The 26858-nt window shown below is 36.9% G+C and overlaps 1 protein-coding gene across 1 annotated transcript in view; it reads right to left on the bottom strand.

Moving 5' to 3' along the window:
• Positions 1 to 1279: 1279 nt before the first annotated feature.
• si:ch211-253b8.5 (dysbindin) overlaps positions 1280 to 26858 on the bottom strand; it is a 48254-nt gene continuing 22675 nt past the window's right edge. The window contains exons 2-4 of the mRNA XM_056468383.1: positions 14917 to 15066; positions 12688 to 12831; positions 1280 to 2809 (exon numbers count right to left, since the gene is read on the bottom strand). Coding sequence (XP_056324358.1) covers positions 2550 to 2809; positions 12688 to 12831; positions 14917 to 15066 — 554 coding nt within the window. The 3' untranslated portion in view covers positions 1280 to 2549. The remainder of the gene's footprint in view (positions 2810 to 12687; positions 12832 to 14916; positions 15067 to 26858) is intronic.

A 26858-nucleotide genomic window follows, 5' to 3' on the forward strand; every position in this document is an offset into this window, starting at 1 on the left:
CCCGGGTTCCCCGATTTCCTCCCAAGGTCCAAATATGTATTATAGACAATACATAAGTCTCTTATATTAGACGTCTCGTTCTCAGGAAGTTTACCTTAACCTCAGCTGTGGGGGAGTTTTGAGATCATCCTGAGCTTAATCTCCCCTCATCCCGCAAAAAGAGGGAGCCCTGGGACTCTCCCAGGACAGCATGACAAACAAGCTTTTTATAGACCATGAGTTGTGTGAACTCTTGAAATGCTTCTTAATGGATATTATGTCTTTCAATGACTTGACGGAGAGCTAATGACTTATTAACAGCGGTTTGCTTTAAGAACATGTTAACAAATTAAGTGTTAAAAGTTACAAACTAGCTAGTAACAAAGCCCCTAGTGTGGATTTTACCTTCCAGTTTAAAAAAGAACTTACGAACAGCTTGTGCAACCCTATCCAGGTGATCACTAATGCCATAACAAACGTCCTCGCTAAAGACATGGTGCCTTTTAATGCAGTGATCAAAGAATAATTAGGATAAGAGATATACACTTTCGTCTCGCACCTATTTTAGCCATTTTGGAGTACCACAGCTGTACGGTTTTCATCATGATAATATGTGTAGCATCTGTGATAATTATTTTGTTTTAGACAATATAAGCTACAGAAAGGCTTTAATCAGCCATATTAGTTTGCTGAGTGTTCTGTATTTTTATAATTATTATTTTTGTAGATAAGCTACACTATCTTCCTAATTTGAGTTCAACTATTTTACAGAAAGGTAGGATCATTTTATTTGTGCTTACTGTTTGCTTTAGAGAAAAATGAGTGTTTAATTTAAAAACAATAAAGATTTAAAAACAAATTTGAATAAAGAATACATTAGTAACATACAATAGCTACATTAAACAGCAACTCCATTTCACGAAAGACGAAGTTCAGATGCTGTTCTTTTATTCCGCATGGGTGCTATGAGGATAAACAAGTGACAAAAAAGAGACCACGATCTTGAGTATAGTGAGGATGAATAAATGACAGGTTCTGAGAGACATCCTTTTTTTGCACAGAAGCCCTACCTTGTGTTTTATTTGCTAATGTAAGCTATGTTTTAAAAGATAATATAGTGTATAAAACTGTACATTATTTATATTACTTCAATAAATTATTTTCTTTTTTTAGTAATGGACAATGCACAGATATTGCTGTTTCACAATGTTTTACACTGCATTATTTGAATCTAACAAGCTTGTTTACATTGCTCTACTTACATTAAATTCAATTCCCAAATATCAGAAATGACAACAGATTGTTAAGATTTAATCAATGTCGATTTTAATGTTATTGATCAATGCACTTGACAGATTTCATTCATTCATTTTCCTTCTGCTTAGTCCCCGGTTTATCAGGGGTCACCACAGTGGAATGAACCGCCACTTACTTGACAGATGTATTTTTAATTTCAGGTGGTCTGTGTAATGTGTTTTATGTTTGATAAAATAATCTCTAATTTCATTTTTAGTGATTTTTCAACTAATTACACTGTCTTGTCTCAATATGTGGATTTAGAGGGTTTTGCATAAAATTTACCTTGTTAATAAACAGAGAATTGTCTAAAGTGACATTTATGAAAAAAAGGTATTTTATTGACTAGCTAATAACCTTATCATTACACATAAAATGAAACTTCTGAACCAGAGGAGCCTTCTCATTTACAAGAAAAGAGGTCTGATGGAATTAGAGGGTTTTGCATCTGAACTCTTCATATTTTGCCTAAATCGCACAGCCCTAATGCAGATTACTTGCATTTAAGATCGTTAAATTATATTAAATGTTTTGGGTTGTGTGAATTTCCAATGGAAGACAGAAAAAAAAGCATTTAGAATGACATGAGGGTGAGCTATTGTCATTTTTGATGGTGTAAACAAGAAGCTTCTTAAAAAATTGTTTTATGTTTAGTTTCATTTTTCAATTAGAAGTGAAACTCACACGCTTACCTGAACTGATTTAAAGGGATAGTTCAGCTAAAAAGTTCCCCTTTATGAGTGTCTTTCCTCTGTCATACACTAAAAAAGATATTTTGAAAAAAGCTGGAAACATGTAACCATTGACTTCCATGTTATTTGTTTTTCCTACCATGAAAGATGGCTTTCAGCTTTCTTCAAAATATCTTATTTTGTGTTCAACAACTCATAAGGTGTTGGAAACATGTGAGTAAATAGTGACCAAATGTTCATTTGTCTTAGATAAACTACCCCTTTAATTCAAAACAGTGATGTATTTTGTTTTTCTACAGAAAAGAAACATCCTTTGTAAAGAGAACTGAAAAATGTTGGCAGTGTGTAGGTGGTGTTACAATACCTGGAGGTACCTGTGGTAATAAAATGTTTAAACATAAGCGACAGTACAAAATTAATGCAGGTCTTTCAGAGCGTGACACTCCCAGTGTGGCGTAATCAGAACCTTGAATTCCACAAGTGTTCATGAAGTCTTTAGTATATTGATTTATGGCTAACCCAGTCAACCCACCCCTGAAACAGTCATGTTACACCTCCAAAAAAAAAAAGAAAAAGGCAGGTTTATAATGGGAGGACAGACTCCTCTGTTGCAATGTGGTTGGCTGTGGACACTGTTCGCAACATTTCATCTTCATGCACGTCTTCATCATCTGATTGGACAACAGGAGTGTTTGATCCATCCTCATTGGAGGGCTGACTGTCACAGGTTGAGTTGGATGAAGTAGATAACATACGTGACTTGATCTCACGAGGGTCAGGGATTCTCAAGGGCAAATCATTTCTCTGTAATCCATTTTCCTCCATGTCAGTGTGGCCAAAATCTGGAGAAAAATAATAATAATTAAATTTGGACAACATTGTTCGCCATTATCTACATTTTTTAGACCTTTTTTACAAGACGATGATCCTCAAAAGTTTTTTTTTATATTTTAATTTAAAACAAAACATTTATAAAACATCATCTTTGCATCAAATTACAACAAAATAATAACTTAATAGAGACATTTATAATGCAATGTTTATGTGCGAACATGGTTCTCTCTTCTGGCTGACGTTATCATTCTGACACTGTGTCCTAAACTCACGTGAAGTGACAACATTCCAGTGATAAGCAATTTGTCTGTCTGAACCAAAAGTGAAGTGACAGAAACTTTTAAATACCAGCAACTGCACTCCCAACCAAATCGTAAAGGCTTTTAAAGTAATTAATACATATTAAAACTCTTTAACATTATTAATAGGCTACTGAGTGACTAATGTTGTTGGTTTGCACCACAGTTCAGACTTTCATTTTCAAACCGTCTGCTAGTTATTTTATTTTCAAGATCGAAGGTGAACTATCAGCTGCTGCTTTCATTAGTATGGCAATAAATGGCGCTCAAACTCACATGGAAAGCATTTCTAAAATAGACATTTTGTGAGTCGCCATCACAGATGGTTAGGATAAAAACCCCTTTTAACATGAAACATGAAACGGTTTTATTGCATGTCACTGTGCCACGTTGAATGTTGTTAGGATATGCTGTCACACTTTTTTCCTTTACCTAAAGATCATGATAATAATATTGATTATATTTCGAACAATATATCCAACAAAATCAATACTGAAAGTTTCTTTGGTTATTTGAGCAAACTGAAGTGAAGTTTATTTCTAATTTAATATCTAATTTCGAGAGGAGCACGTGCTTATGATTGACCGCAGCTGGTCCTGCATCAGCTCATGATTAATTATCCAATCAGATGACTCCTAACTCACTATAAATAACCAGAGTTTTCTTATCTCAGTATCTTAGTCTTAAAGAACATCTATATTAAAGTTGCGGTCACACTAGACTTTTCCTCCCATAGACTTCCATTCATATGCACGTGAATGCGTCAGACCGGAAACGCAAGGTCATACGTCAAGTTTCGCATGTCGCTGCAGGGCAAAGGTTAAGCTTTGTGAACTCTGACCTGCGAAATCGCATCACTTGACTGTGTGAGACCAATCGAGGATCAAAACCTGACCTCTCTGGACAGAAGACATGGAGCAATCGCTCACTTTTTTAAATGTCTAATCATCTTGTTTAATCCCACCCCTTTTCCGTACGACAGAATTTCGCACACACACAACGCCCAGTGTGACCGCAGCTTTAGATGTCTTTTTGTCATCTTTGAAACACACAAAAAATGCTTGTTTGATAAATTTTGCCTTGTTTCAGTCAAGACATCCATGTCTAGATGTTCATAAGGTGTCTTTTAAACAAACAAACAAACAAACAAAAAACAAAAAAACTCTTGCTGGGCCAATTATTTAGCCTTGTTTTAGCCAAGACATCCATTTTTATCTATTAGGCATCTTTAAACACACACAAAAAAATGCTTGCTCAGCAAATCTAGCCTTGTTTTAGTTAAGAGATCCATGTTTAGATGTCTGTTAGGCATCTTCATTCATTAATTTTCTTTTCGGCTTAGTCCCTTTATTAATCTGGGGTCTCCACAGCGGAGTGAACCGCCAACTCAATCAGCATTTGTTTTATGCAGCGGATCCAGCTGCAACCCATCACTGGGAAACACATACACACTTATTCACACACACATACACTACGGACAAATTAGCCTACCCAATTAACCTGTACCACATGTCTTTGGACTGTGGGGGAAACCGGAGCACCCGGAGGAAACCCACGCGAACGCAGGGAAAACATGCAAACTTTACACAGAAACACCAACTGACCCAGCCGAGGCTCGATCCAGCAACCTTCTTGCTGTGAGGCGACAGCACTTCCTACTGCGCCACTCCTTGTTAGGCATCTTTTAAAACAAAAAGAAATCTTTGCTGGACAAATTTAGCCTTGTTTTAGTCAAGACATCTATGTTTAAATGTGTATTAGGCATATTTTAAACACTCAAAAATGCTTGTTGGGTAAATTTAGCCTTGTTTTAGCCAAGACATCAATGTTTAGATGTCTTTTAGGTGTTTTAGAAACACCAAAAAATCCTTGCTGGGGAAATTTAGCCTTGTTTTAGCCAAGACATCTATATTTAGATGTCTATTAGGTGCATTTTAAACACAAAAATGCTTGCTGGGCAAATTTATTCTTGTTTTAGCAAAGACGTCTATGTAAAAATGTCTTTTGAGTATCTTTTAAACACAAAACTTGCTTGGGCAAATTTAGCCGTGTTTTAGCAAAGACATCTATGGGGCAGGGGGAACAAAAAAACTAAAATCACATATTTCAACATAAAATGATTAATCATTTCATATGATACTTTGCACTAAATTGTTTGTTAAAAATCTTTCAAAGGTGCTGTTAACTGTAACGGCTCATAGACGATGTTTTTACTACCTGACATATTTTAACAAGACACTGAAAATCCTGAGTTCAAACCTGTCTCAGTAAAAGCCTTGAGCCTTGTTCTTGTTTGTGCTGACAGTGTTTTTTCTTTTTTTCTTTTTCACGCCGATTATGTGCAGACTCATGGCCATTTTTAATAAAACCTGTGTCAATTACTAACCATGTCTGTTACAACCAATCTGCACTCAAGCATTTCTTTGGTTGAAGAATGCTGGAAGTAGAAGATATAGATTTGAATCATCTTGAAAGTGAATCATCTGACATTGCTGAAGTAAATCAGGCAGCAGTGAGAGAAATATTTGACTTTAGACCTCAGGCATGTCTATGAAATACATTGTTTGCATAACATTTCAGCATTTCATTTAAATGACCTTTTGTGAAAAGAATGTTTTGTGGGTCTAAATACACCAGTAGTATTTCTTTTTTTAACACAAAGCCTGACCTACAGTATGCAGTGAAATCAATTATAAAGTTTTCATTTGGTCACTTCCAGAGTTCTGTGAAATTAAACTAAAGTTTCATAGATGTTAGTATTAGTATGCTAGCCTTAAGGATATCTATAAGCTGGTGCACTTAAAAAACAGTGACAGAATATGCATTAAGAAGATATAAACACCCAAAGCTTGCAGTTTGTCACTCAGATTTTTTTGACAACACCTCATACTTCAGTTTCTCATCAACTCTTCTGACCAATCAAATGCTCTGTGGTATATGACATGTCCCACCCTCTTCAAGATGCTTATTTGCGTTTCATTTGGCAGAGCTTTGATCAAAATACTAAACGCTATTGGCTGTTTTTTGTCCTGTCTTTAGGTTTTAGCTGCGATGATGTCAAACATTACATTTTAAAAACGCACATACTTTACTCAATGACTGTGAAAAGAGTTTATCAAGATGTTTTTGATTTTACTGTACATGAGGTTACCCAGCCATTTTTTTCTTTTAAAGAGGCCTAATAGACATCTAAACATGATTTGGCTAAATCAAGCCTAAATTTAAGCCTATAATCTAAAATACTTCTAACAACAGTTCAAAAATAGACAAGTCATCAAACAGACAGATTAGACATATATAACGTGCAGTCATTCCTTATTGTCTATTTGATGACTGGTGTATTTTTGGACTACTGTTAGAAGTCAAAATTTTCACTGACAGTCCACATTTAGCCTTGTTTTAGTCTAGACATCCATGTTTAGATGTCTATTAGGTGTCTTTTGAAACACCAAAAAATCTTTGCTGGGCAAATTTAGCCTTGTTTTTAGCCAAGACATCTATGCTTAGATGCTATTAGGAATCTTCTAAACACAAAAAAAACTCTTGCTGGGCAAATTTAGAATCAAAAAAACAAAATGCTATTGGCTGTTTTTTTTAAAAGGGGAGGAACTGCTGTATGTCCTGTCCTATCTTTAGGTTTCAGCTGAGATTACATGAAACATTAAATTAAAAAATGCACATTTCAAAGTACTTGAAGGACCCTTTAAGCTTTTTTGCTCAGTTACCAATCAATTAGCACTTCAACTATTCAAGACAAGCTTCAACTTCTTTATTTATATAGCACATTTAATTGCAAGTTGAATTGCCCAAAGTGCTTCACATATGATGAAGAAATGTAAAACCTACAAATGACATGGACAACAAAATACAAACATTAAATTTAAAAATTACACAACAAGCATTTCTTGAGAGTACGTCAAACGCTAAACTGGACGAATGTGTCTTCAGCTGTGATCTTAAAACCTCTAAAGACGCCTCTTGAATGTACAGGGAAAGACCATTCCACAATTCTGGCCCTATACCACAGCAAATGTGTGTTCACCTTTCAATAATTTTTTGGACATTGGTACAGTCATTAATGACCAGTGTTGTAAAGTAACAAATTACAAATACTCAAATTACTATGAAAATTATTTCTCAGAAATTCTAGTTTACTAAATCGTCACCTTGGAATTATAAGGTTCTATTATAATAATTATTATTAATATAACTATTCTGGTCGACCAGCCTGGTTTTAGAGTTTTGGCCATTTCCAGGCTGGTTTCCAGCATTTTCCAGCCTGGTCCTAGCTGGTCAGGCTGAGAGATGACCAGCTAAAACCAGCTTGACCAGCCTAGCCTTGCTGGGAGCCCTGCCAAAACCAGCTATGTCCAGCTTAAACCAGGCTGGTCAAGCTGGTTTTAGATCGTTTTAGCTGGTCATTTTCCAGCCTGACATGCTGAAATGGCTGAAAACCAGCCTGGAAATGGCCAAAACCCCTTTAAAACCAGGCTGGTCAACCAGCTAAAACCAGCCAACCAGCCTAGGCTGGTTTAAGCTGGATTTTTCAGCAGGGGAGCTTCAAAGTTTTTGCATTCCATAGCAAGCAGTATGTGTGTAACCATGGTTTTTTTAAACAAAAAGTCTTAAAATGTAAACAACAACTTATAAAAAACATCCCATAATGTAAATAAGTTGCCATTTCATAAGAATATGTCAATAACTCAATTTTGACAAAAATGTTAAATAGAACCTTATAAGGTGACAAAATGTGTACTTTTACTTTCCCTTAAGTACATTTTTAGTGCAGTAATGGTACTTTTCCTCCACTACTTTCCTTCAACCTGCAGTCACTACTTTATTTTCTTGTCTATGGAGATTAGAAAAATCAGTCCAGTGATTCCTGTCCAATCAAATCACACATAGAATATAAATTGCATTATAATGAAATACCTCAAGACATGGGCGATCTATAATTACAGCAAACTTGGAAGCCTTAAAAGTGTCCAAGAAGTTGTCCAAAATCTTAACACGCATTGACCCAGAGACTGTTTAGATGCATCTCACTCATGAGAAGATGATAGATGTTTACTGTATGATGACTGAAATGGCCTTAAAAACCCAACAGGCACAAAACGTCAACATGACGTCAGATTGACATTGTACCTCAATGTCATGGGAACGTTGCATTTTGTTTGGTAATGAAAATCAGTCTGACGTCAGAACTCAATGTCAGGCCGACGTCAGTGTCCAACGTCCAACCTAAAATTAACCAAATATCAACATCTAATGATGTTACTGCTTGACGTTGTGTGGACGTTACCAATATGACATCTATCAGACGTTGGATTTTGGTTTCCATACCTGATGAATAAATGTTTTTGATGTCAATATGATTTAAGATGTTGGCTCGACGTTGGATTTTGGTCACTTCCCAACACAACCTAAAATCAACCAAGTGTCAAAGTCATTAGACGTGGTAATTGGTGATCAAAATAACGTTGAAAAGGCATTGAATTTTGGTCAACTGACGTCACTACCTAAATCTAACCTAATATTAACATCTTTTGGCGTTGTGTGCCTGCTGGGCAATAACTAAATGCACTACAGAAGGTTACGTTTACACACATCCACAAATAACAAGTAAGTGCATCAGCTTTTCCCAGTGTAATACTCACTAATCACTAATCTTGAGTACTTTTGAAAGGTCTACTTTTAACTCATACTTTGAGTAATATTTACAACAGATATTTTTACTCTACTTGCACTACATTTTTAGTCAAGTAATGGTAGTTTTACTTAAGAATGATTTTTCAGTACTCTTTCCACCAATGTTAATGACCTGGTCAATGCATGAGACTCAAAGAGCACACTGATATATTTTGGTCACATAAATGTATAAAAATGTATAAAAATGTATAAACCTGATTAAATGCCATAAATTATTGAAGAAAGAATCTGTATGGGACTATTCTTATTTTTAAAATAGTTAACAGTTATTTTGGGGCAGCACAGTGGCTCAGTGGTTAGCACTGTCTCCTCAAAGCAAGAAGGTCACTGGTTCGAGTCCAGGAGGCGTTTTTGTGTGGAGTTTGCATGTTCTCCTCATGTTTGCGTGGGTTTTCTCAGGGAGCTCCGGTTTCCCCCACAGTCCAAAGACATGCGCTATAGGTAAATTGAATAAGCTAAATTGGCCATAGAGTATGAGTGTTTAAATGTAAAGCGTATGGGTGTTTCCCAGTACTGGGTTGCAGCTGGAAGAACATCTGCTGTGTAAAACATATGCTGGAATAGCTGGCAGTTCATTCTACTGTGGCGACCTCAGAAATAGAGCCTAAGCCAAAGGAAAATGAATGAATGAATGAATGAATGAATAAACAATCTTTTTGTAGCTTCACAAAGTGTATGTTAAAGGCTCTTGGTGGTGGATATAATTTATGATTTCAGTAATAAAAGATTGTATATACTTTTTATATTACAGTAAGCACATTTTTAAACCAGCAACAACGTGAGAAGAAGTTGTCAGTTGCAGGTATGAGCAACAAGAACTGTGGGAGGTGCAATTAACTTCAATAGAGTTACGCAAATACCTTATGGGAATGCAGACAGTCCTGCCAGCTGCCACACAGGCCCATTAGAAATATGCAAATATTAGCAAAATGTACTTCAATATGTTTTACTGCAGCTTCTAGTTAGAAGGACACTACGATGCTAACAACTTTATTTTCACACTAATGACATTTACATGGACATTCATTCATTTTCTTACAGCTTAGTCTCTATTTCAGAGGTCGCCACAGTGGAATGAACTGTCAAATATTCCAGCATATGTTTTATGCAGCGGATGCCCATCCAGCTGCAACCCAGTATTGCGAAACACCCATACACTCTTACATTCACACACATACACTACGGCCAATTTAGCTTGTTTACTTTACCTACTGTATAGCGCATGTCTTTGGACTGTGGAGGAAACCGGAGCACCTGGAGGAAACCTACTTGAACACTGGAAGAACATGCAAACTCCACACAGAAATGCCAACAATGCTAACCACTGCGCCACCATGCCACCCCAACTACGGCCAATTTAGTTTATTCAGTTCACCTATAGCACATCTCTTTGGACTGTGGGGAACCCACACCAACAAGGGGAGAACATGCAAACTCCATAAATGCCAACTGACCCAGCCGGGGCTCAAACCAGTGACCATCTTGCTGTGAGGCAACAGTACTAACCACTAAGCCACCGTTCAGCCCTAACAGGAACATATAATTGATTCTTTTCTTTGCACAGCACTATATAAATACCACAAAACAACATAATGGCGTCTTAAATAAGTTTGCCTTACCTATCTATCCCCATATAAACAACTATTATGTTGTGGTCAGTTTACTCAGTAGCTCACTTTGTACAGTGTTGTACTTGATGAAGAGCGATTGGTTTTGAGCAAGCGGCAACCTCCCGTTCTCCCTCGTGAATCAAATATGGGAGTAACTGAAACTGCAATTCATCGAAATTTCGCTAGTCCTGGCTCTGTAATAGAGCAGATTTTTAATGAGCCCACTGTTAAATGGCCAACTTTACTGCAGAAAAAAAAGGTGTTTACAGACAGGTACAAAAGTAAGATTTTGGTTCATATAGCTAATATTACCCTTCATTACAACAGTAAATAGGGTGAATTTTTTTATTACTCATCCGTTTCGTTTATATTAAGTTTTATTAAGTTGCATAATTTAATTAAGGTCGTGGCCACTTGAGTGACAGCTAGGTCTCGCTGCTCGCTGTCTCGTCACCTCAGCTGATTCCGGCTGATTAGCCGCTGAGCTCGGAATATACATCAAATTTTTTGTTTTGTTTTATGTGGCTTTACACAGTCTTTATTTCTTACAATTATCAGATAGTATGGCATGCTGTGTGCAATTTATTGTGCTCACAAATCACTCACGTGGCCTCCGTTTGCCAGGTGAGTGAAATTATATACTTCTATACCATCTCTATAAATGTATTTGTTTTATTTAAGATCATTTAGCGTTTAGATTTTTCTTTAGACCCGTAAAGCACTCCAGAATCTGACAGATTGATTAGCTGTAGGCTAGAACAGTCACCTGAAACACTGTCATACAGTATTATGCTGGAGTTCATAAATAATCTTGCATTTACTAACACAGACTATATCTGAAGTGTTTGGAAGTAATTTGCGTTTTCCTCCTGTAGAAAAACGTTATAAGAACAATGTTTGGTGGCTCAATGTATTACAACAGTGTTTTAAAAAAACCAAACACTTTATTAATGTAGTGTACAACCAAGCACATGTGGTCAAAACACAAACGAGTCGCAGGTAATGAAGTATTAAGCATTTCTCCCAAAGAAAAGCCTGTCTAAGCAAAATGATAGCAGGTGTCTGTAGCTCCACTCACACTCCGCCTCTTGTTTGGTATCCCCTGGTCAGCACGATGACTCGCAAACAAAATGGCGACGATTGGCCACGCCTACTTGTAGCTTCTTTAGTGTTTTCAGAAACCTATGGGTGACGTCACGGATACTACATCCATATCTTTTACAGTCTATGGTTTTGAGTCTGGTGAAGGACAGTTTCACACATAATGTAATTACAGAGCACTTTACGCCTACATTTGACAGTGGTTCACTTATCTAGGTTGTCTATACAACAAGCCCTGCCTTCTTATAGACGTGTACAAGAAGGATGTGTATCTGAAACATACAATAAAATGTACTTTAACCCATCTTGAATGAGAGAGTGTATGGTTGGGTCTATGCACTGGGTTGCAGCTGGAAGGGCATCTGCTGCATAAAACATATGCTAGATAAGTTGGCGGTTCATTCCCCTGATAAATAAAGGGACTAAGCCAAAGGAAAATGAATAAAAGAACATCTTAGAATTGCTGTAAAAAAAATGTAGACAACGCCCTCTAGTGGATTTGTCAGTGACACTTGGCTGGCCACCTGATAATACTGATAATCACCAAATATAACCTCAGTTAGAACTATTGTGTGTGTGGGTGTGGGCTCTTGTTTATGTTGCAGACTGTCTAGAGCCAGACTGTATTCACATACAAGTTAATCTGAAGTATATATAACATGAAAAAGTATGTATAACATAAAAGAGCTTAGTGCAGCACGGTGGTGCAGTAGGTAGCACAATCGCCTCACAGCAAAAAAGGTCGCTGGTTCGAGCCCTGGCTGGGTGAGTTGGTGTTTCTGTGTGGAGTTTGCATGTTCTCCCCATGTTGGCGTGAGTTTCCTCCAGGTGATCTGTTTTCCCCCACAAGTCCAAAGACTTGCGGTACAGCCCACGTAGCAAAATTTCTCTGGCCCACACTATCAGCTTTCGTTGGCCCACATGCAGTGAGTTACGGTACATGATTGCACCAAGTCTGGCTTCCATACAAGGGCCAAACATGGACCATGTCTGGGCAAGTTTCAGCCAAGTTAACTGAGCCTGAACTGGGCCAGAATTGTTGGTGTGTCACGACTGCAATAAATCTGAAAAACGCATGGAGCATTTTGTTATATGGCCACACTTTTTTGTCAAAGCGACCCGATTGGTAGAAATCGTTTGACATTTAGACAGATGTGAAATGTTCACCTGGTAGAGGGGATGTCAGTGACCCTTCCTCTCCACTGGCACTAAAGAAGACATCCAAGGCCTCCTGATCAGAAATGTCCATCAGGTCCATCTGTTCCAGCATATCAACGTTCACCTCCATTGATGAGATGCTTCCTAAGGGCGCTGCAACAACACACAGCTTTTGAGATAAAAAGAAACCAACTCCAGGAGAATATGGTGGATACTTATAATCGAAGGTAAACTTCTGAAATATACACTCTCAGAAATGAAGTACAAATGCCGTCACTGAGGTGGTAACCTTCACCTGAAGTACCTTATGGACCTTTTAGGTACTAACATGTACACTTTAAGTACAACAGTGTATATTTTGAAAGGGTAACTTATATATTGGTGACAACAGTGTGTTGTGCATTGTGTTGAATTTAAGTTACATTGCATCTACATGCCAACTAATTCTCATTAGATTATAAGTAGACTGTTGGGGTTGGGGTTAGGGTTAGTGTAAGTTGACAAGTTTCCTATAGTCAGTTAAATGTCTGTTGAAGGAGCAGTATCTGCAGATATTAAGCAGACAGTACTAATACTCAAATGAAAAGTAATTGGCATGTAGTTACAATGCAAGTTTTAGTCAACAAAATGTGCTATAGGGACCATCAAAATAAAGTCTTTCCCAGTTCATGCCTAAAGTTGACCAAATTTCATGGTATTTCAAAGTTGGATTCAAATTGAATTTAGCTTGAGATGTTAATTACATTACTTTTTGAAGCTAACACACAAAAAGCTAATCTCAAATTTATATTAAACTGTTTAAATTAAATACATTTCTGACCCTCAATCTAATACACTAGCTATAAAGCAGGCATACAGTATATTCAATTGTTTAAATGTTTTTTCTTCCACTCACTAAAATACATTCACCGGCCACTTTATCAGGTACACCTTACTAGTACTGGGCTGGATCCCCTTTCGCCTACAGAACTGCCCTAATCCTTCGTGGCATAGATTCAACAAGGTACTGGAAACATTCCTCATAGATTGTCCATATTGAAATGATATTATCAAGCAGTTGCTGCAGATTTGCACATCCATGATGCAAATCTCCTGTTCCACCACATCCCAAAGGTGCTCTATTAGATTGAGCTCTGGTGAATGTAGAGGCCATTTAAGTACAGTGAACTGATTTGTCATGTTCAAGAAACCAGTCTGAGATGATTCACGACATGGCATTGCGTGTTATCCTGCTGGAAGTTGCCATCAGAAGATGGGTATACTGTGGTCATAAAGGGATGGACATGGTCAGCAACAATACTCAGGTAGTCTGTGGCATTGACACAATGCTCAACTGGTACTGATGGGCCCAAAGTGTGCCAAGAAAATATCCTCCACACCATTACACCTCCCCCATCAGCCTGAACCGTTGATAAAAGGGAGGATGGATCCATGTTTTCATTTTGATTCTGACCCTACCATCCGAATGTCGCAGCAGAAATTGAGACTCATCAGATCAGGCAACGTTTTTCCAATCTTCTATTGTCCAATTTTGGTGAGCCTGTGTGAATTGTAGCCTCAGTTTCCAGTTGTTAGCTGACAGGAGTGGCACCCAGTGTGGTCTTCTGCTGCTTTAGCCCACCCGCCTCACGGTTGGACGTGTTGTGCATTCAGAGATGCTCTTCTGCATACCTCGGTTGTATCGAGTGGTTATTTGAGTTACTGTTGCCTTTTTATCAGCTCCAACCAGTCTGGCCATTCAGAACTGCCGATCACTGGATATTTTCTCTTTTTAGACCATTCTTTGTAAACCCTAGAAATGGTTGTGAAAATTCCAATAGCTCAGCAGTTTCTAAAATACTCAGACCACCCCGTTTGGCACCAACAACCATACTATGTTCAAAGTCACTTAAATCACCTTTCCTCTGCATTCTGATGCTGGGTTTGAACTGCAGCAGATCGTCCCTGACCATGTCTACATGCCTAAATGCATTGAGTTGCTGTCATGTGATTGGCTGATTAGAAATTTCCACAGGTGTGGCCGGTGAGTGTAAATATTCCAAATGATATTTCATAATTAAATTGATTTCCATGAACATTTAATAATAAATTCTCAAAAATTTTACAGTAGTTTCATTACACACATAAAAGTAGATAAATAATAAAAGATAAAAAATAAAAGATTATAAAAATTATCATAAAGGTAATGAATAGGAAAAATAATAATAATAAATACATTTAATGCGTGTTTAAACTCACGTCTTTTATAGTCTATCTGCAGGTGTGCAGAGGAAAGGTAGACATCCACATCGTGTTGAAACACTTCCTCGAAGAATCGTTGTCTCTCTCTCAGCTTCATTTGTTGGCTCGATTCTGTGTCCGGGACTCTCTGTGCATGCTCTGTCTCCGCTACCAAAGACAACAAGAACAGCCAGTTCAGTCACAATTTTTATTAACACCAAAAATTATATTGGCTCTAATTATATCTGTTTGCTTTTATAGACCAGACTGGTCAAATACTAAATACTCAAAGCAGTAGGGGGCGCTCTCTATCTGTTAATAATCAATGAAAACAAAGATTTCTTTCCTATATATGTGTATATGGACGTGTAAATATATAGACAGACAGATGGATGGATGGAAAAATTATATAAAGAAAACATGCCAATGAAAGGAAACATTTGCAAGATGTATATGAATTTTAAATTATAAATTACTTTATAACAAATACACGTTATAATAACTATATTGTGTCTTTTAGATTAGTATATTTTATAAGTCAGGTGGATGATGAATATTATTTAAGCCTTATTTGCCAAGCTGGAAAGAAATGTATATCGATGGTTTGTTTATAATTAAATATAGGAAACCATATAAGCATGTTTGTTGGCTTGGCATTAGTTGTTGTATCCAAAGAGAAACTAGCAAAAAAGTAAATAGATAAAAGAGCTCAAGTAAACACAGTAGTTTTGTTCCTTCAGTGATTCGGCTCATTAACAGGTGTTTATCATCTATTGTTAATAACACTCAATTAGTCCTCATCGTAAATATAACCACTGAGATTGGAATGGCACTGTGAAAATGAATTAATGCAGATGTAAAGTGACTTAACTTAAAAGTGTTTATACTGAAACAGATTTATTGTTGTAGATTACAGTGCATCCGGAAAGTATTCATAGCGCTTCACTTTTTCCACATTTTTTATGTTACAGCCTTATTCCAAAATGGATTAAATTCATTAATTTCCTCAAAATTCCACACACAATTCCCCATAATGACAATGTGAAAAAAGAGTTTTTTTAATTGTTGCAAATTTATTAAAAATTAAAAACCTGAAAAATCACACGTACATCAGTATTCACAGCCTTTGCTGTGAAGCTCTAAATTGAGCTCAGGTACATTCTGCTTCCACTGATCATTCTTGAGATGTTTCAGCAGCTTAATTGGAGTTCACCTGTGGTTAATTCAGCTGATTGGACATGATTTGAAAAGGCATACACCTGTCTATATAAGGTTCCAGGGTTGACAGTGCATGTCAAAGCACAAACCAAGCATGAAGACAAAGGAATTGTCCGTAGACCTCAGAGACAGGATTGTCTCGAGACACAAGGCTGGGGAAGGTTACAGAAAAATTCTGCTGCTCTGAAAGTTCCAATGAGCACAGTGGCCTCCATCATGCATAAGTGGAAGATGTTTGGAACCACCAAGACTCTTCCTAGAGCTGGCCGGCCATCTAAGCTGAGTGAACGGAGGAGAAGGGCCTTGGTCAGGGAGGTGATCATTAACCAAATGGTCACTCTGTCTGAGATCCAGCATTCTTGTGCGGAGAGAGGAGAACCTTACAGAAGGACAACCATCTGTGCAGCAATCCACCAATCAGGCCTGTATGGTAAAGTGGCCAGACGGAAGCCACTTCCGCCTGGAATTTGCCAAAAGGCATCTGAAGGACTCTCAGACCATAAGAAACAAAATTCTCTGGTCTGATGAGACTAAGGGAGCTTTCACACCTAGGCTTTTGTTTCGGAATCGGTCTTGTTTCCCCAGTTAGCGTAGTTCTTTTGGCATATGTGAAACCAGCAATCATGCTCAGATCCGCACCAAATCAATCAGTCTGAGATCGCCTGAATGAGGTGGTCTCGGCTCGATTGAAACAAACTCTGGAGCGGATCCATTGTAGTTAGAAAGCAAAACGATCCGAGCCCGGCTATATCACAGAGTTTTATGGACATGTAATAGGCATATATACCTATATGAACAGAGAATTATGATATGCGTTTCATGTCAAATATGAAAATGAAAACATGCTGATTAACGGGGGCCGTTTATCCGTTAGCAAAACTGCAGCTGCAGTCTTGGTTTATCTGTTATTTCTCTCTATAATGTAAAGGCTATAATGCATAATTCTAGCCAAGGGCTCTGTATGAGGAAGTCTTACCTCTGATATATACTTGGTGACAATGTCTGTGGGTGTCACCATTCAAAATTAAAGCACAGCTTTTTGCTTATAATGTCTTAATGCTCATCGTCATCATAAATTAAAATAAGGACGCATGACGGCTGAGCGGGACTCTGCAAAACAAAACCGTGAAACTCTGGCCAATGTGATGAGAGTTTACTCACATGTGACTTGTTTTAGCTCTTTTGGTCCGTTTAGACACTAAACCGTGTGAAAAGCGAACCGCACCAAGTACGAAGTGCAACATTTTAACAATTTTAATCTCTGTTTCGGAACAAAACAGGTGTGAAAGCAACCTAAAATGCCAGGCGTTATGTTTGGAGAAAACCAGGCACCGCTCATCACCAGGTTAATACCATCCTTACAGGGAAGCTTGGTGGTTGCAGCCTCATGCTGTGGGGATGTTTTTCAGCAGCAGGAACTGAAAGACTAGTCAGGATAGAGGGAAAGATGAATGCAGCAATGTACAGAGACATCCTGAATGCAAACCTACTTCAGAGTGCACTTGACCTCAGACTGGGGCGACGGTTCATCTTTCAGCAGGACAATGACCCAAAGCACACCGCCAAAATATCAATGGTGTGGCTTCACAACAACTCAGTGAATGTCCTTGAGTGGCCCAGCCAGAGCCCAGACCTAAATCCTATTAAACATATATCTGAAAATTGCTGTGCCACTGCATATTAAATGACTAAAATGTTATAAATAAATAAATGTCTAGTGGAAAAAGTGAAGCACTATGCTTTCAGAATGCACTGTATGTATATATACGACATGACAACATGATATTTATGTTCATTTTCCTGCCACTGTTTCTTTAAGAGCCACATTGAATTTTTTTTGTTGGAAAGAAAAAAAAACAAAGGATCAAATTATTTGATTCACAAAAATTATTCAGATTGACAAAAAAATCTAAACATCACCTCCAGTAAGTTATGATGACATATTCACAACTCAAAAAAGTTTTTACCAAATTAGTTTTTTGTAAATCGATCAAATGTGTGTTGCCAAATGGCAACATGCAATAGTGGAACGTGCAATATTGCAATGGGTTAGCTAGCTAGCAAGGTCAGCTGTGATCTTTTAAGTTGTAACAATAACAGCATAAATGCTAGTAATATAATGTTGACTAGTTGTATGTTAATGGCATTTGAATTATGGATAAAATCTAGTTTTAATGGCAATACTACTTTTGAATAGATATGAATACAGGGAACAGTGTATTAGTGAGCACCACCATGTTCTATGGTAAGGGAAAGAAGAAAAGGACAGAACTGGGTTTTAGTGACCATAGGAATGATGCAGACTGGATATTTGATAAGAGAAGGCGCAGACAGATCAAGTAAGTTAGCTCTGACAGACGTAGTATAGTATATATATATATATATAAACATTGTTACTGTAGCTAGTAGCTACATTATTCTGATGCATCTGGATATATTAGACTTGTTATTTATTTGTTATAATATTTACTGGCGGAAATATTTATACCTACTGTACATTGTAAACATGATAACACAATATTATGATTGTTTTCAATATTATTCAGCAAAAAAGAATGGAATAAATTAAAACTGTTGGAATATGAGTTGTTGGAAAGTATGCATAAGGTTTCATTTCTAAGATCTGTGTTAAAGCTTGTAATACTGTAACACCAATTAAATCATTTCAACAAAATTATTCATTATAAGTAGAGTTTTAAATTTGAAATTTTTAAGTTAGATCCACTGTTGGACGTTGTTGCCATATGGCAACATATCATTAAATACCTTAAAAAAAGAAATTTTTCCCAAAAATATTTTACAGCACTTCAAGTTAATCCACTTTAAGTAAAGATTTAGATTTTTTATAAATCTATCATAATGCGTGCAGTAAAGGGTTAAATCAATATACTAAAACAATTAACGCATGGTATTGTCACAGTTTTTGTATAGTATCAATAGAATATTTAACAATTGTTTTTTTTTTTTTACCAAAATTCAAAACGGGTAAAACAAGTGTGAGTTTGCCAGCAACTGTAGAAGTAACATCGCCTTGACAAGAGCACTGACCTTTAGTCTGAAACAGAGATGTTAGTCACTGTTCTACATATAAACAGAGTTCTCTCAATGTGTGGTAAGACACGCAGAAGCATCCCTAAATAGTCAATATGAGTCATCATGCCACCCTGACCCCAGCCATTTCAAACACAAATACCAGTTCACAGTTAAGCAGTGCTAGCAGACTTCCTTTAGTTTTTGTGAAAATAAAATCAAATCTAATCAATAAATATCACCAACATCAGTAGTCTGTTCATAGACATTCATTACGCATTTTCATTACATTCATATCTTTTTACATTACACACAACCAACTAATCGTCAGACTAATAGTGGGCTGTCAGTGAGACATGTTCACCCTGACATTTGTGTTTCAGTGCCCTTGAAAAGTGACACAGCTCAGCTGAAACAACAGCCCTAAACCTTGCACCAAACGGGCTCCAAAGAGTTCGAGAATGGCATTCTTCTGCTTTCACAAGTCATGCAGCTTACACAGATACAGCGTCCCGCAACTCCGCCATAATTAGAAGGCACAAGCTGAGCCTGAAATAATTGGATATGCCTTTTAAACCTGATCTAAAAAAAGGAATAACGTGAAGATTATCTGGTGTGTGCTGGGAGTTCAGACATGTTGAATAGGGATGTCACTGAAAGGCCATAACAGGGTGCAACGTGACACAGCATTTCATTCTCTACTCAGTGAACTGGATTACATACACAAACCTTCCAGAAGTGGCACCTGTCTGATGAAACAAAATGAGTATACTAAATGGTGCAGTGCTCTGAATAACTCTTGCTCTATGCAGGATTATACTGACTTGAGTTAAGCCATCACTGAAAAAAGCAGCAACCGGCAGAATAATCATGCATATGATTTTGTTAGCTCACACTGCTAGTTTTGTGGTGAACAATTCATCTGTGCATGTCATTAAGTACATTAAGATAAAATTGTTTGGCCTTCTTAACTTTATTTGAAATCTGAAAATTCACTTCCTGTTTTTTTCAGTTATTATAAGAATACGTGATTTTGAGGTAATGGGCATGGCTAATATACTTAACCATGCTGCCGCAACTGCCAGTTTTGACAACAGACAGAAATGGTGAGCAGGAGGAGTTTGTTAGGTTGTGATAACTCTTCTAAAACGTTTTTTCCCGATGTCCTTTCTGAACGAAATGCCTACTTTACTACATCCAATCAGATTGCGGTAGAAAAAACAAGTCACGCCCACTGTTTAATCATTTAAAATTCTGTTTCTCTAGGAACTGCGTCACAATACTAAAAAAAAAAACAATCGCAGCTTTCGATTATATAATTATATAATTTCATAATTTTATTTTTTTTTTTTAAGATATATTTTATTTATGATGTGGTGTAATATATATATATATACACAGTTAGGTCCATAAATATTTGGACATAAACACAATTCTAACATTTTTGGCTCTATACACCAACACAATCGATTTGAAATGAAACAAACAAGATGTGCTTTAACTGCAGACTGCCGACTTTAATTTGAGAGTATTCACATCCAAATAAGGTGAACGCTGTTGGAATTACAACAGTTTTCATATGTGCCTCCCACTTGTTAAGGGTCCAAAAGTAATTGGGAAGAATGATAATGAAAAATCTAACTTTCACTTTTTAATACTTGGTTGCAAATCCAGTGTTTTTTCAGCCTAATGATGGCTTGCTTGACTGATAGTGACAGTTCTTGGGATCTCATCTTGACAGTTGACAATAACAGATTCCAAATGCAAATAGCACACTTAAAATGAACTCTGGACCTTTTATCTGCTCATTGTAATTGGGATAATGAGAGAATAACACACAGCTGACTATGGAACAGCTTAAAAGCTAATTGTCCAATTACTTTTGGACCCTTAACAAGTTGGAGGCACAAATGCAAATTGTTGTTAATTTAAGTTGACACTCTGCAGTTAAAGCACATCCTGTTCGTTTAATTTCAAATCGATTGTGTTGGTGTATGGAGCCAAAATTTTAGAATTGTGTCGATGTCCAAATATTTATGGACCTAACTGTATGTATGTATGTATGTATGTATGTATGTGTGTATGTATGTACGTACGTACGTATGTATGTATATATATATATATATATATATATATATATATATATATATATATATATATATATATATGCAACCAACTGCAACCCAGTACTGGGAAACACATGATCACCTCCGCCCCTACAGTAAAAAAAACATTGTCAACATGGAGTGCCTCTTTGACACAGTAGTGACTGCATTTCCTTTTTATTTACATCTAAAGAATCCACGAGTCATCATATCTGACAGGCAATCCACCACAGTAGGCAGTTGTGTAAGGTTTAGACTGGGTCATTCTCTCTTGCCTGGTGGCAGCAGTGAGGACGAAGGGAGGTATCCAGGGGCCACAGAGCTGTCACTCTGATTAACTAATCAGATCAGCACGAGCTGACCACCACAGCCACAAAGGGCAAAGGGGAAGCTGGATGTGCCATTTGTGTTTCCATCTGACAGTACTGTGTAGCTCTGTGCAAGGTTTAACAACACTGATTTTTATTATAATTTAGTATTTAATATAATTATTATTTTATAGGGTCTATTTTGAAGCATAAACTCCATATATAGATTACTGATGAAGACATTTGCTATAGCTGCTATAGAGCAAAGAGGATAAAGATAATAGAAACGAACAAAATCAATCAAACATGAACGCAATAGATGTTTTTTCTGTTCTTCAAACCATCCTGTTTATTTAAAAAGCATGCCGTATATTTATAAAAGCGTTGCTAACTGACCTTGCCTTTATCACTGTATGTGTTGAATGGGTTTCTCATAAGCAGAAGTCATAGTTGGGTAAGCTTATAGATCAGTAAATGGGAGAGTACCACAAATAATATTTTGTATTCCTATTTGCTCAGAGAATAAAATAATTAAATAATTAAAAAAACTAAATTATTGTGTTATTAAGACTTATCAAGAAAAAAGGTGAAATACTGCCAATAGAGACTGCCTTAAAAACACCTTGAATAAGCGGTCAATTGTTTTTTATTTTTAAATTGTCCGCAGTGAATGAGTGTGTGTGGATGTTTCCCAGTGATGGGTTGCAGCTATGACATATGCTCGATAAGTTGATTCAGTACTATTGCTACAATAGCAATAGAACTGAAGTACTACATCTACATTAAAGCAGTACTGCTACTACAATACAACTGAAGTACTACTACAGTACAACTGCCATAACGCTATTGCAATACAACTGAAGTACTTCTATAATACAACTGCAGTACAACTACTACTTTTCCTGCTCGGTGGACAATAGTTTCCAAATGAGCTTTCAGTACTTCAGTTAAATTGCTGAAGTACTAGCACAATATATTGTATTTCACCTTTCAGAAGTGTAACTAACTACAGAAAAACATCTACAATAGTGCAGTACATAATAAAACTAACGTGCACTTTTAAAACTGATGTACCTAAGTGTAATAAATTATTTAACATGTATTGCAGTAGCAGTAGTTGTAGTACTTTAGTACCATTGCACTAGTTGTACTGCATTATAGTGGTAGTATCACGTCAGTACTAATTCAGTAGTTGTACTGCATTTGTACTGTATTAGTACTTCAGTTGTATTGCAGTAGATGTACTGCAGTTGGTTGTATTGTAGTACTTCAGTTGTATTTCAGTAGATGTATTGCAGTTGGTTGTATTGTAGTACGTGTCCAAAAAACTGCACTTTAAGAAGTTAACTAAATCAGAAATTTTTACAAAATGCAGAAATTTTTTGTAAGGGCAGCAGCAGAAGACCACACTGGGTGCCACTCCTGTCAGCTAAGAACAGAAAACTGAGGCTTCAATTTGCACAGGCTCACAAACTTTAGTCAATGGAAGATTGTAAAAACGTTGCCTGGTCTGATGAGTCCCCGGACATTCGGATGGTAGGGTCAGAATTTGGCATCAACAACATGAAAGCATGGATCCATCCTGCCTTGTATCAATGGTTCAGGCTGTGGTGTAATGGTGTGGGGTATATTTTCTTTGCACACCTTGAACCCATTAGTACCAACTGAACATTGTGTGAACATCACAGCCTACCTGAGTATTGTTGCTGACCATGTCCATTTCTTTATGACCACAGTGTACCCATCTTATGATGGCTCCTTCCAGCAGGATAACACGCCATCTTATAAAGTGTAAATCATCTCAGACTGGTTTCTTGATCATGACAATGAGTTCACTGTACTCAAATGTCCTCCATAGTCACCAGATCTCAATCGAATAGAGCACCTTTGGGATGTGGTGGAACGGGAGATTCGCATCATGGATGTGCAGCAAATCTGCAGCAACTGCGTGATGTTATGTCCATCTAACATGCTTCCCTTGGCTGCTATTTGTAAGTAGCATAATGTAAGCTACCATATCTATGCTGATGATACTCAGCTTTATATGCCCCAAAAAATGGGAGAAAACTATGTTTTACCGTCCTTTTTTACCTGTTTTAACTAGAATAAGGAATGGCTGGCTGGTAATTTTTTACACTTGAATGAATAAAAAAATTAAGTACTAGTTTTGGCCCTCCGAGTGTCTGTGAATCTACAATTAATCAAATAGGTTCGTTCAAGCCTAAGGTCCACAGTCACGCAAAAAATCTTGGTGTTAAAGTTCGACAAGCAAATAAATTCGTCATCAAAAGTGGTTTCTATCAATTAAGGAACATTGCCAAATTGAAGCCTTTTCTGTCTTCCAAAGAGTTGGAAACCATCATCAATGCTTTTATTATATCTAGACTGGACTACTGTAACTCTTTGTATTCAGGAGTTTCGCAGGCTTCAATTGCATGCCTGCAGCTGGTTCAAAATGCAGCTGCTAGGCTTTTAACTGAGACAAAAAAAATTCTAGTATCTCACCAGTTTTATCTTCTCTTCACTGGCTCCCAGTCCAATTTAGGATTCAATATGAGTTATTGCTACTTGTTTTTTAAAGTTTGAATGGTCTGGCACCTATTTACATTGGTGAGCTTCTTCACTGGCATATTTCATTGAGGCCAATCAGGTCGGAAAAACAAGTTTCAGCTAGTTGTCCCGAAAACACGGTTGAAATCAAGAGGTGACAGGGATTTTTCTCCTACAGCCCCCCGTCTGTGGAATGGTCTGCCTTTACATATCAGGTCATGTTCTTCCCTTGGTGCTTTTAAGTCTCATCTAAAAAAATCATCTTCTGTCTCTTGATTTTTGATTGCAATTAATTAATTTTAATCTGTTTTATATATTTTGCTTATTTTTATATATAAGTATAGATTTTGTATGCTGGTCTTTTTGTAAAACACTTTGGTCAACATCTGTTGTTTTTAAATGTGCTTTATAAATAAAGCAAACAAACAAACAAACAAGCTATCATGTCAATATGGAGCAAAATCTCTGAGGAAATTTCCAGTACCTTATTGAATCTATGCCACGAAGGATTAAGGCAATTCTAAAGGAAAAAAGGGGCAACCCTGTCCTGGTAAGGTGTACCTAATAAAGTGGCCGGTGAGTGTATGTTTGTGCTATTGACTTTAGACCAGCTTTTTGTTGGTCAATGGCGCACTCAATTTCAGTTGACTCAAAATAGCAATACGCCAATAATGCGACGTAACACACCTCCTTTTCAGACTAGCACGCCCATAAGTCCACAAGTGGCGCTATTTAGACAATGTGGTGCGAAATGTGAAACTGACACACACTATAAAAAATGGCCATGATTTCAAAGGTAAAAAAACTGTAAAAAAGCAACAGTACAAATCCGTAACCTGGTTAACGGTATGTTTCCTTAATATATACGGCGAATAACTGTAAATTAACTTTCCCAGAAATCCCTGTATGGCACATCACTTTTTATGCTTTTTGTTGACATTCCTAGGGATCTTTTTAGTTGTTTCTCCATCAGTTCTGTACATTAGAGATTTATGTTACACCTAATGTTGATAAACAATGTTTAATTCATGACTTTAATTATATGCATGTTACCATACTGGTGTTTAGTAGTAGCTGTGTGAATGACACTGAGCACCTTCTAAATATTAATACACTTTTCTGCTTGTGGCAAAAGTTGTTTGTGATGAGCATTGATTCATTATGTAACTTCCTCATCACCAAAACAAAAATGAAAATTCAGCCCTCCTTTACTCATCCTCCACCTGCTTAAGTTACTGTCTTCTGTTGAACACCAAAGAAGAAATACTAAATAATGCTGGGAAAAAAACTGCCATTGACTTTCATTGTATTTTTTGGTTCCTATGAATGTTAATAGCTGATCTTTTGAGAGTAAATCATGAGGAAATTTACATTTTTGAAGCAACTGTCCCTTTAATCCTGCCAGAACAGAGGACGAAAATAAACCAAGCACCTACAGTGGCATTCTAGTATCCATATGTTAAACCATTCAACATGTATCTTTAAACACACCACTTTAAACACTACAGGGATCTGCTCCTCTACAGTTTTTCCATGACCTTATCCAAGTTTAATATTTAACAACATTCACCGGTGTTTATAGAAAAGGTTGAGGCACTTAAAACTCAGCAGACATACCTTGAATGGATATTGCATAACCAGTGTGGTGCGACTCAGTCCTTAACATCTGCCGTGTGTGTATTTATATGGGTGCATGCATGTGAAAAACAAACTGGGATGACTTGGTGCTTCTGAAATAACACAGGGTTAAGTGCTTTGCTCAGGGGTGCAGCTGCAATGTTTGTTTGATTCTCTGGCATTCCCTTCCAGTTAAATCGCATTTTCTTTGACATGATCGAGAAAGGAGCAAGTGAGGGAAAATGGGATTTGACTGAGCTATTGTCCTTAGACAACAAAATTTAGCTGCCCACTGCTGCACTTAGTGAAATGCCATTGCAGTGGGCATGATGTTTATTTATGTCAGCTGGCGAGAGTTGCAGAGCTCACCAGTGTTTCTGACCTCTGGGTCTCAAATCAACTGTTAGACGCCAAAAGCTGACATTCTGTTCCTGTCGTATTCTCTTTATTTTTCATGTTGTGTGCTAAAGCATACACAGTAAACAGGCAAGAATAATACCTCAAATCACACTCTAATAATGCTGAGAGCTCTCCACAACATTTGGGTCAATTATGAACAAAGCTAACTGTTAACTTAATTTTTTACAATATTTTATACACACATATATATACATATATATATAAAATATTATTACATTTATGTATAGTGGTGTGAAAAGGTGTTTGACCCCTTTCTGATTTCTTACTTGTTTGCATGTCTGTCATACTTTAATATTTCAGATCGTCAAGCTAATTTAAATATTAGTCAACGATAAAAAGTAAACACATTATTGAGTTTTTAAATGATGGTTTGTATCATTAAGGGGAAATAAAATACAAAACTACATAGCCCTGTGTAAAAAAGTGCCCCCCTCCCAGGTTAAACTTAACTATTGTTCATCACACCCTGGTCAAATTTCTCTTGCCACACCCAGGCCTGATTACTGCCATACCTGTTCACAATCAAGACATCACTTAAATTGGACCTGCCTGACAAAGTGATATAAACCAAAAGATCCTCAAATAAGTTGGACAGTACAGAAAACGCAGATAAAAAAATTTGTGATTTCTAAATTTGCTTAAACTTGTATTTTATTGCAGACAATTCAACAGCACATTATTTAACATGTTCCTTGTGATTTTTTTTTAAATA

This window comes from Danio aesculapii, chromosome 11, assembly GCF_903798145.1.
Source record: "Danio aesculapii chromosome 11, fDanAes4.1, whole genome shotgun sequence".
Taxonomy (NCBI): Eukaryota; Metazoa; Chordata; class Actinopteri; order Cypriniformes; family Danionidae; genus Danio; species Danio aesculapii.